Source organism: Macaca fascicularis, chromosome X, assembly GCF_037993035.2.
Source record: "Macaca fascicularis isolate 582-1 chromosome X, T2T-MFA8v1.1".
Taxonomy (NCBI): domain Eukaryota; kingdom Metazoa; phylum Chordata; class Mammalia; order Primates; family Cercopithecidae; genus Macaca; species Macaca fascicularis.
The window spans coordinates 19,665,133-19,677,410 of record NC_088395.1 but is presented as its reverse complement, the minus strand read 5'-3'; the positions used below and the strand labels follow the sequence as shown (position 1 = coordinate 19,677,410).

Sequence of the window (12,278 nt, the reverse complement as noted above, 5' to 3'; positions counted from 1 at the left end):
TAACTGCTAAGCCTGTAGTCATACTGTAATATTGGGACCCTTATGGCCACAGATAGGAAAGGAACAGGATGGTAGCTGTCGTTCTGTAATTGCTGTTTAACAGCCTGGCTTATATTGATGATTCAATCTTTGTTTTTTCTTCTTGCTTCCACAATTCAATCCTTATTTCTCTCAGCTGCAAAATCGTGAGTGTGCGCACAAGTTTTTTTCTCCCCCAGTCTTGAAACTGGAATAATTGCCAATCTGCCTATTAAAAAAATACATCTGCCCTATGAAAGTAGTTTCAGCTACTCTGTGTTAAATGAGTGATTACAACATTAGGCTCTGGTGGCACGTAATACTAATGCTGAAACACTTGAATATGGAGGTTCGTGTGGTTTCAGATGTTGAGAAATCACTTCTTTGTGCTTATTGACATTTTTCCAAGGACTGCTCTGTTATTTGGTTTAAAATGTCACATGACAGCTGATCTCTTCGGTGCATATAATCCATGCAATTATAGTGTGAGCTTCTGCTGTCAGTGGTGGTTAAAAATCCATATACCTCGCGCCTTTTTTAGCCTCTGATTTTTTTTTTTTTTTTTACTCAATTTAACTCATCCTTTTATTTTAAAACTTGAATTTGAATGAGTTCCATTAACAGATATTTTAAGGTGACAATCAAGTCTAGGGCGCTGCCAGCTTGAAGCTGAACACAGTCCCTAGCCCTCAAGCTGGATGTGAGATCTAATTTCGGGCATGTTGCAATGCAGAGATGTAGCTGATTTGTAAACAGCCCTTGTGACAACGTAACACAGTTGACAAGTGATGGTCCTCAGGCAGGGTGAAGTGTGTTATCTAGCTGTCTGAGTGATCACCCTGATTGCAGTTCCACATGGGGTGCATCTCACAGAGCCACACATGATCATTAAAGCCACAGATTCATCATTGGTAGATTCAGCCCATTTTAGTCTCATTACAGACAAATTTAGTCCTGACTTCATTCATTATAATGAAAGTCACACGAAGATTCACTTTACTATAAACTATATTCTTTTTCCCTTTTAAATGGAACTTACAAGTTAATGTTAAAGCATAAAAGTACTTGCAAGTCACTTGCTTTGCTAATGAGAATACATGCAAATGTGGTGCATGTGTGCTTTTCCTGGACTCAGCCCTGTGACCTATCCCTGTGTCTGTCCTGATGGCAGGGATTGGCAGATGATTTATGTTGGCCCACCTCTTCCCAGGGTGGCTAGAATGGTCTTACGGACATAGAAGGACATGTTAAATATTCATCTGGTTTAATTGAATTTAATACACAATCCTTAAGATTAATCTGCAGTTCTGGAGTTATTAAATGGCTCACTTTTTAGTAGCATATCATTTATTTGCTATTATCTAAGATAGTGAATTATTTAAGTAAAAAGGGAATGTTCTTTCCATGAGGTAGATCTTACCAAGCTGCTGCTGCTTTCATTTACAGGCAATTACCAATTATATTAAATTAGGAATGTGGGTAAAAGGAAGCGTGGCAGTCTGAAGGTTTAAGATGTTTGATTACTAGGTGTTGCATAATATACCACAATCTGGGATCTGGCACTTGCTGGTTGACCTATGGTCTGCTGGCACATCCTTTATTAATTTTCATTTTCCATGAATATTAATGATGGTTGGGTATCAGTTTAAAGAATAGTGAATCAATTAACATGTAATTTTCATATACTTTGATTTATAAACATGCACATTTTAAGATACATTTGTTCTCTTTGAGAACACTACTTTTTCCATTTCAGTTTCTCCTTTCCCTTCTTTGATACTGACTTTTTTTTTTTTTTTTTTTTTTTTGAGACAGAGTCTTGTTCTGTTGCCAGGCTGGAGTGCAGTGGTGCGATCTTGGCTCACTGCAACCTCCACCTCCCGGGTTCAAGTGATTCTCCTGCCTCAGCCTCCCAAGTAGCTGGGATTACAGGCGCACGCCACCACACCCAGCTATTTTTTTGTATTTTAGTAGAGGCAGGGTTTTACCATGTTGGCCAGGATGGTGTCGATCTCCTGACCTCGTGATCCACCTGCCTCGGCCTCCCAAAGTGTGGGGATTACAGGCGTGAGCCACCGTGCCTGGCTGATACTGACATTTAATGGTGTGTTGGAGTGATTTATATTTTTTCAGGACAGTTTCTGAAGTGTTGCCAAAAATGCTGGTTGTATTTTAAAATTCAGGTGATTTCTGTAAATTATTGAACAAGAACCAAGTGCTATACACATACGTAAGTCTATTTATATTATAGCACTATTTTCTACCATGGCCACCTACAACTTAATTTTAGAATTTGAAATGTTACTAAACTATGAAAATATAAAAGAGCGTATAACCAACATCTAGGTACCCACTACCTAGTTCTATCAAATGTTGCCATTTTGTCATACTTACTTCTGATCTTTAAAAAAAATAAATAAGTAGACTTCTGGTTTCAACTCAGAGATGTAGAGAGCTGCAAAGATGTCCCTCCCACGCTTCCAAGAAAAAATCTGGACAGATTGGAAATTAACAGAGAACTGAGTTTGCAGAGCAAACGACCATTTCAAAATCTGGAAAGAGGTGCCTTCTGAGACACAGGACAGGACCTGAGCATTTGTTTACAGGAGCAGAAGCCACCAGACCCCATAGAAGTAGGTAGGAAGATTAAGCTAGAAAATTTGACAAATTGCTGGAGGCTGAGTGTGGGCTAACTTGAGAGTGTGAAGTCTTGAGGGCAGCAGTTGTGGGGGAGGGGGTCCTATCCCTTTGCAGGCTTTTCTTCTAGGAACCCTATTTGGCTCTAACTGGGAGGGTGAGGGAAAATTCAGAGAAAACTCATGGTGCTGGCTCAGGAACCACTGAGCAATCTACTTAGACCCTTCTCCTTTAAGGAGCAAGAGGCTTATTCTGCAGAGGAAGGCTATGGTCTGAGGGCTCTGGTGAATTAACCATTGCAGCTGGGGGATGGAGCGCCCCTCCAGCCCCTTCCCCATCCCATCTCACCTAAAAAAAAGGTCTTTAAGCAGGAGGTAGACTGAGAACATTGGTGATACCTGCTACAGCTGGGGGTATGGGGTGGAAGGAGCTCTATCTCTAGGGCAAATACATTGTGAAGCTTACACCTTCAAGACACAGGCCCACCATGTGTACTTTAGAGACTGAGGCTTGGAATATCAGAGAACTTCCCTTCTTCCCTCACCCCATCCGCAGGCTAGCAAGCCCCCAGGAATAACAACAGTGGGTTACAGCGGGGAGAGCTGCAAGAGACAGGCTTACACTGGGAACAGCATAAAGGAAAGCCCCAAAGCCAAGAGAGGGTCACTAGAGGAATTTGAAGTTTCTCATGTTCATAGGAACAACAAACCTCAAGGCAGCTCAACTCCTGACTAGATTAATATCAATTCCACACTAAGGGCTCATTTACCTCAGTATCTGCTACCCTCTACGAAATGTCTGGCTTTCAACCAAAAATTACAAGGCATGCCAAAAGGCAGGTAAAAGCAGTCTGAAGAGACAAAGCACTCGGTAGAACCAAATGCAAATGCGATATAGCTGCTGCAACGATCAAAACTCACATGTATCTTACCTAGCTCTGTCCACTGAGTGCCCTTTCTGTGACAGGTGCCATTTTAGGAGCCATTTCAGAATGAGCTTAACAAGGTCTGAGCTTTTAGAGAGCTTACACTCCAACGGAGGACAGAGGGCTTAACCACAGACAAGTGAAGAGATAATTATAGATAGTGAAACATGCCATGAAGAAACAACAGGAGAGGAAAAGGCTAGAGTGGCTAGTGGCGTGTGTGGGCTGTTTCAGGTGAGGAGAAGTTGGAGCCTACATGTGAATGATGAGGAAGCAGCCCCTGCCATTACTAAGAGCCATCCAAGCAGAGAACAAGAAGTGTAATTGCCTGGAAGTGTGAACAAGGTTGGATCCTCCCTCGGTCTATACTGTTGCCTTATAAGGTAAAAGTGCTATGGGCATGGTGCTGATTACAGCAAGCTTTACAATTGTGTTGCTGTCATGGCCAACCTCTAGGGATAAAGGGGTGGGTGGGTTTTCTTTAAACATGTGTAAGAATTACCTGTCTTCCTCCATTTTGAGGGACAAGGAGAATCTATTAGACCTTCTTTGTAACCACTTCAGGACCTGGTACAGGGTGAAAAGGAATGTGAATTTGCAATTGTGAGTAGATACTTCATCATTCATCCAGTACAACTGTTTTGTTCTTCTTTGTACTAACTCAGCTACTCCTTACCCTCCATCCTTTTGCCCCAAGTAGTGATTATTCCTATGTTACAGATGGGAAAACTGAAGCTCAGAGAGGTTGCCTGACTTGATGAAGATTGCAGATCTATTAGGGTCAACCCAGTTATTTGAGCTCTGGCAGCCTGACTTCCCAGGATTGTGTTGTAAGAACTAATTAGAAGGACGGGTATTCTTAAAAGTGGAGCCTCTGATGAAAAAGAAAACCAAAAACCAAACATAGTTGTTAAATTCACATAGTAACTCAGTTTGTGTGAAAACATTGGCTGCTGAAAGTGCCTAAGAAAATGGATTTAGTAAATGCATGTTGAACGACCTATCACTTGTTCGTTTTTCAGGAGTGCTTAAAATAGATGAAAATGGGTAAATAGTTGAAACATCCCAATTTTCGCTGTGTCTTACCACTATGAATGCTATTGTATAGTATTAATACCGTGAGGGCAATGTTGTCTGACACTTCCCTACCTGGAACATTCTGGAAATCACTTTTTATGCTCTCAATAACTATTAAGTAATTGGTACCAGTCTACTGGGTTGTTTTGTTTTGATTTTGAGATGGAGTCTCGCTCTGTTGCCCAGGCTGGAGTGCAGTGGTGTGAACTCGGCTCAATGAAACCTCCGCTTCCCTGGTTCAAGTGATTCTCCTGCCTCAGCCTCCCAAGTAGCTGGAATTACAGGTGTGCACCACCATGCCCAGCTAATTTTTGTTAAAAATTTTAGTAGAGACAGGGTTTCACCATGTTGACCAGGCTGGTCTCGAACTCCTGACCTCAAGTGATCCACCCGCCTCGGCCTCTCAAAGTGCTGGGATTACGGGCATGAACCACTGGGCCTGGCCCAGTCTACTGTTTTGTAGACTGCATTTTTCACCTGCTCAAATGCTTTTCATACTTTTTCTATAGTAATTATTTTTTGAGAAGATATGAGACATAATATAAATGAACCATATTAAGTACATGACTGAAGAGGGAGACTGTTACGTTGGATTAAGAAGGTGCTTATATCCATTGGTTTTTGTTTTTCACCATTAGGGGAAGAAAAACACTTTCCCGAGTACCTTTCTTGATACACCAAAAGGTTGCTGGTATTTGGTAATGATATATTCATTGAGGGAAATACCAGGTGAATGGAGAGTTCTTCAACCATTAGCCAGCAATAACTGAGCACCCACTGTGTGCATAGTTCCTTTATCTGTACCATTCATGGGACTGCATATTAGATGAGGAAAACAGCAAATCTTTATATAGCACTTCCCACAGACCAGAGACGTTAAGTAAGTTGTCCAAGGGAGCACAGATTGTAAATGGCAGGTCTGGACTTGGGCCGGTGGGTGGCTTAACTCCGGAGTCTGAGTTCTCTCACCCCTAATTGTACTACAGTACAGCATTGTCTGGGTGGCCTTGGCTATGTTCACAAACCTCAAACCAGACGGTAATTAGCATGAGGGGCACCCAAATCTGTCAGGTTCGGAGAACCTGCTGGGAGTCTTGGCTGAGCTCTGTGATAGGATACTGCGAGTTTTTTTTTTTTTTTTTTAAATATGCAGCCACGTCTCAATTGAAACCACAACTTCCTGTGAATGCCTTATGATGTTATGTGAACAAGGGAAATAAGCACATGAATCTTTAAAAAGTTTCAAGTGTATTGATTTTTAAGAATGGATGCAATTAGTAGTTCTCATTAGCTCCAGGAATTATTTATCTTGGAATGCTTTGGTTCCACATAAAGCCCTTTAACGCTAAAAGATTTTGCAGGTTCTGCTGCTTTGACTAGAGTTGATTTCAACTGGCAGCTTTAAACATGCGCAGTAATGCAAGTGCGGATGCTGCCAGCACAAATGGAACAATGTATTGCTTTAATTTAAAAAACAGGCTGTGTCTCATTCTTTACTCCCTTTACATTTAATCTGACTAGTCATATTTTCTAGGAAGATGGTGAGGGTGAGAGCAGGATTTGACCCTGTTGTTCATCAATAAAGATCCTGGAAAAAACTGGAATGTGAATTTTGATTGTGCCCTCCCACTTTTCCGTCTCCCATTTGTAAAGGGGAAACAAACAAAAAACAAAAACCCTAGAAGATTCTGAGGCCAGACGACAGTATAGCCTTAGGCTGCCTAAACTCAGATGTGCCCTTCTTCCTAGGATCTTGTTAAAAGGCAGATTGTGATGGCAGCGGGGGGCTGGGGGGTTGGGGGCAGGGTTTGGGCTGGGGGCGGGTAGGTTTGGGGAAGCTGAGATTCTGCAGTTCTAAGAAGCTCCCAGTTGATCCTCCTTTTAGTAGCAAGCATTTCTGACACTTTAGACCTAGATGTCTGTCTTCTGGCTGTGTGAATCACCTGGGGGAGTTTAAACAGCAGTTTCTCAGGGCCACACCAGACCTATTGAATTAGATCTCTGCAGGGGTGAAACCAGCAGGTATTTGGGGGGGGAAAAAAAAGCTAGAGAAATCATTTGATAATAAATCTGCCAGCTTTGTTTATTGGGATGGGGGAGTAATGACAGCTTTGAAAACTTCACTGTTGGAATCAGATTGAGATGTTTAAAAATAAGCTTTTTGACATCCTAAGGGCTTCCACTTTGACCAAAACTACATGAGCTATCTTAGCAGCCACCCATCTTGGAAGGGAACTCACTAGTTCTTTATGAGTGTGTCCAAACTGACTTAAATCAGAGAGCGTGGAGAAAAAAAAAAAAAAAAGAGTACTTAATGGTTAGCTTGCTGACCTGCCTAGCATTAGATAATGTCTGTGAAGGCCCCTGGAGTGCGTCCAGGGAAGCCGGGGCCCAAATATGGAAAAGAGAAGTCATGATTATGAGGTAGGACTTGCAATTACCATCGTGAATATTTGAAGTGTTATTTCAGCTCTTTCCTACGCTCCTGTGTTTGGGGTTTCATTTCTTTTCTTTTCTTTTGAGATGGAGTCTTACTCTGTCACCCAGGCTGGAGTGCAGTGGCGCGATCTCAGCTTACTGCAACCTCTGCCTCCCAGGTTCAACTGATTCTCCTGCCTCAGCCTCCCGAGTAGCTGGGATTACAGGCACCCGCCACCATGCCCAGCTAATTTTTTGTATTTTTAGTAGAGATGGGGTTTCACCACGTTAGCCAGGATGGTCTCGATCTCCTGACCTCGTGATCCGCCCGCCTCAGCCTCCCAAAGTGCTGGGATTACAGGCGTGAGCCACCGTGCCCAGCCTGGGGTTTCATTTCTAGCAGTGTGTGGGGAGCCAGGACCAGCTAGAAAGAAGGGCCAGGGGATGTCTTTGTTGTGATGAAGCAGATTCCACCATGGAGTTTTGCCGCTTTCACAGTATGATTTTATTTTATTTTATTTTATTTTATTTTATTTTATTTTATTTTATTTTATTTTAATAACTGAGACACCTCAGCAAGTGTCTTCTTAACATTTCGTAAATCCTACTATTAATCTTTTCCCCTGAGGTCAAGCAGGAAGATAAGACACCAGGTGGAGACTTAGCTTCTGCTCTCCTCAAGCTATTGTGTCTTTTTAACTTGGAGTCTTTCTTCAAAACCAAGCGTTTCCTAATGTTGCATGTGTGACTTTTCTTAGCTCCTTATGTAAGGGGCTGGGTGCGGTAGCCTATGCCTGTAATTCCAGTGCTTTGGGAGGTCAAGGTGGGAGGATCACTTGAGGCCAGGGGTTAGAGAACAACCTGGCCAACATAACGAGACCTTGTCTCTACAATAAATTTAAAAATTAGCCAGGCATGGTGGTGTGTGCCTATAGTCACCGCTACTTGGGAGGCTGAGGTTGGGGAGGATTGCCTGAGCCCAGGAGTTAGAGACCAGCCTGGACAACATAGTGAGACAATGTCTCTAAAATAAATAAGGGAAACCTCACAATCAGAAAAATAAAAAAAGTTGGACATTCCCTGTCTTCCTTTTCTGAAGCTTCTACAGTGAGGGATGTTGTGCATTGTCACCATGAACTTCTGTGTCAGGGAGGGTTGGAGCGGAGAAGCAGAGCGCTAAGCATGATCTGGATGAGGTGATTTCCTGCCCGTTGTGGATGTTGCCAGTGCAAGCTGCCTCCTGTGTCCTGTGCTGAGCCTGAAGCCGCTGGAGGAAGGTGGGTGTGGATGAGAGCAAGGACTCCTGGAACCTGCCTCTGGCTCTCACGCCTCAAACCTCAATGACACAGTGCCCTGTGGGAGAGATTGGTGCCCTTCCCGAAAGAGAAAGATTAGCTCAGTCTAGTGGGCATCTGTTGAGTGTCTGCTGTGTCTTGAGAGCTGTTCTGGGCCCCGGGGGAGAGCGTGAGGGGAGAGACTGACCTGGAAACACACTTTTCCAAGCCACTGTGGTGCGTGCCCAGTATGCTAAGGGAGCACAAAGGGAGGGGGACCTAAGAGCCTGGGACAGCAGAGGAAGGAATTTGATCAGGTGAAGAGGACGGACCAGAGCCCAGAGTGAGTGAGAAAGAGGGTGTAGTGTGAGTGTGAACAGAGGCCTACAGCTGGATGAGTACCTAGAAATAAGCCTTGCCAGAGTAAAATGGGAAGCGAGGCCAGAAGGTGAGAGGGATCTTGCATACCATTGTAAGGAACTTGGACTTTTGGGGTAATTGGGAACCACTGAGGCAGGATTCTAAGCAGGGGTGTGCCACACCGTCACATGTGGATGGTGGAAAGTTCCTTCAATCTGTGACCTCTCCTGAGTGAGCACCTGCTCCCAGGCAAGGTTTTTATTTTTATTCTTACTCTTGGCTACCCAGTTACTGCTCAGCCTGTTCCTCCCAGCACACTTGAGATTGCATGGAACAGAAAGCTGTCTGGGACTGCCTTAAACACAGACATTTGTTATTTCGCATAATTGGGAGGCTAGAGGTAGGGTGGACCCCAGGGGCAGTGTGATCAGCTGCTCAGTGTGACATCAGAAACCCGTGTTCTTGCTGTCTCTTCCCCCACTGTGTTGTTCTGGCAGTAGCTTCACCCAAGGGCTGGCTTCCCTGTGGTGGTCAGACGGTTGTAGAATGGCATCCATCTGCAGTGGGGCCCTTTGCTTCCTTGCTCACAGCCTGTATGTAGGAGGAGTTATTTCCTGCAGTCTGATTGGGTGAGCTTTGTTTCCACTGCCCACCCTGAAGCAATGTTTGGTTTAGAATTAATTAGGTTGTCCTTCCTAGAGCTGGAAATGGGCTCCATGGGGGAATGGATGGGCACCTGTGACCAGGAGTGGGCTCTGCTGGGGAAGAAGGAAGGGAGCCAGCTCTACTGGGTAGGCAACCAGCAGTGCTCGCTGAGGGTTACTGACCAACCACATTGGATTGTTTGTTTCCTTTCACTTGGGGGCCTTTTTTTATGTTAAACACAAGCAAGGTGATCCTCTGATTTTGAACTTGTTATCTGGGGGAAGGTAGACCAATCTGCTGAGTGACAGCAGATTTGATCGTTGATCTCTACAGGCTTGAGAGTAATAATACGTGAGTATTTTTGAAGCTGACCCTAGCTTTACATCTCTGAAAAGTATCAGTTCAGATCTCACCAATTCAGGAGGTTCTCATAATTTGGTCAAGGAGTTCACTGAAGTTTACCTTTGAACAGTTTTATAGTGAGGGTAATATTGGTGATGGTGGTAATACTAACATATGTGAGAAGTAAATGACTTGAGTAACATTGGAAAACCTGTTTGCTTTAGGATAGAAATATCTAAATATACGACTAGTAGTAAATAGTAGAAATCATTTCTATCTAGTTGTTAAGTTAGTCCCTTGGAATCTCTCCTTGGGGAAAAAATAAAATCCTGCTCTGAATATGTCAGTATTTGAATTACTGTATGAACTTGAAATTAACAAAAATGAACTTTTTTTTCTAGTACAGTTCATGCTTCACTGAGCCAAATAGACATTCTGCCAGTTATTTGGACTTTATTAAATTTTACTTTAGTACTTATATGTAATAAAAAATCAAGGTAAGCCTCTGCTTTGCAAAGTCATTTATTTGATTAGGAGCTGTATTTTAGAGTGCATTTTCAGGGCGAGGTTTGTCCACATGTAAGTAATGAGCGTTTGCTGGTGCAGCTCTTAATGGTGAGAACGGATGTTGAAGAAAGCAAACACCATATGCCCTTTGTTTCCCGTGCATGTCCTCTTCTGGAGGCCTGGGTGGAGTGTTTCAGCTGTCTCAAATAATCTCCATTTTGCTGTTACTGCAGACTCTGCGGTTCTCCAGCTCTCTCCTCTCTGATGTTAATTATAACTTCTTCCTAATTAGGTGGCTCTTCCTCCTCCTCAGTCATACAGGTTCCACACTCTCAAGTGCCAGAGGTTGGATTACTTTTCACTTGATTTGTGACAGAAATAAGTGCAAAGAATTACAAAAAAAACCCACCAGTGTGAGTGTGTAGTGGGAGGGGCAGGCGAGTTGGGTACGGGACAGGATGCTTAGAATAATTTTGCTGCCAAGTGAATCAGAGAGACTTGCAGTTCTCGGAGAGCACAGAACTTACTCCTGCCCAGAGTTCAGACACAGCCAGAAATTACCATTTCATACTTCACAGAATGGAGGTTTCAGCAGCCAAAGCCCCAAGTGCCGCAGACTTGTCTGAGATTGTAAGTAGGCCATACATCTGTTTTGATTGTTACGACGTCTGCATCTTTTGTAGCCTGTTGCCTGACTACTTTGTAGGCCAGGAGGGAGGCATGATGGGGAATTTGGTCTCAGGTCAGTCCTTCCAAGATGGTGACCAACATTGTTTTCTACTTCGCCCCAGGTCTCAGTTTTCTGGTTTGTAGCCGAAGGGTATTTCTTTCACTAAGCCCTTGTCTGTGAGAGAAGTGGATTCTTTTGGCTGAATTCCTTTTGTAGTGGCATTTATAAAGATTTTGAACAGCTCTGTCATCTGGTTTGGTGGCTCTTTCCTTCTCTGATCACTATAGACAGCCAGGTGAGTTTTCTCCAGGGGATGCTGCACACAGGCAGCTGCATGCAGCCAAACCCCCTGCAGGCATCCATTTCTGCAGTGAGGTACCCCTCTCAGGGGTCGGGAGCAGGTAACATTTCCAATGCAGCTGGCGGTTTTGGGAATCTGGGAGGAAGCCAGGTGTGGAATTTAGCTTTCCTGTAGTGTGAAGAAATAAAGGGAGTGGGGGTAAGAATGAGATGGGAGACAGGAGGGAAAGTCAGCTTGGGGTCAGTCAAGAGCACTGTCCTGTTGCCAGATGCCAATTGAGGGGTCGGGACAGGTTCAGTTCCCCGCTCAGCTAACTGTGCAGCCATGGGCTGCTAACCAAGATCTCTCCGAGTCTTACTTTTCTCATCTGAAAATCTCCCTCCTACCACCTCACAGGATTACTGGATTGTTTGAAGTAATGAATGTGGAGGCACCTGGTGCTTGGTTGCCATCCTTCTCCTTTTCTGTGGCACTCTATGCCATAAATGCAAACAGTGTGCTGGGCTCTATGAGATGCCACCAGTGTTGCTGTCCTGGCTTGTTTCAGGGCAGCTTTTGTGGCCACCAAGTTCTCATGGTCAGTGTCATAGGTTTGATCTTGGGGTCGACCAATTGGCCTTGCTTAAGTACATAGCCCCAGGTTGCCCTTTTAGTCATGGCCAAGTACCCACCTCCCAAAACAAGGTCCTGAGGAAAGGGTATGAGTGAGTCATGGTTATGTCTCATAGATAACGTTTAAGTTTAAAGATGATGGGAACTGGGGACCCAAGTTAGGAGGCTGTGTTATAGGTCCTTGGGGAGAGTGGTAATTCAAAAGACCCCTTTCCCATCCAGCTTTGAGTTTCCAACTTATTAAAACCTATATTCAGCCAGAGCAAGGGAGAAGGAAAACAAAAGGTAAACCTTGGCCAGGCACAATGATTTATGCCTGTAATTCTGGCACTTTGGGAGGCCGAGGCAGGAGGATTGCTTGAGCCCAGGAGTTCGAGACCAGCCTGGGCAACATGGTGAGACCCTGTCTCTACTTAAAAAAAAAAAAAATTAGCCAGGAATGGTGACACACGCCTGTAGTCCCCGCTACTCAGAAGGCTGAGGCTGAAGGAT

The 12,278-nt window shown here is 44.0% G+C and overlaps 1 protein-coding gene across 22 annotated transcripts in view; it reads left to right on the top strand.

Moving 5' to 3' along the window:
• The window catches only part of SH3KBP1 (SH3 domain containing kinase binding protein 1), a 361,548-nt gene that overhangs the window by 77,225 nt on the left and 272,045 nt on the right, over positions 1 to 12,278 (top strand). For 4 of the 22 annotated variants that reach the window (XM_074028996.1, XM_005593125.5, XM_074028993.1 and 1 more), the window contains exon 1: positions 10,694 to 10,833. The exons of the other annotated variants lie outside the window; for them this stretch is intronic. In XM_074028996.1, the coding sequence (XP_073885097.1) occupies positions 10,783 to 10,833 (51 nt within the window). In that variant the 5' untranslated portion in view covers positions 10,694 to 10,782. Of the gene's footprint in view, positions 1 to 10,693; positions 10,834 to 12,278 lie in introns of those variants that run through there. 22 annotated transcript variants of the gene reach the window in all.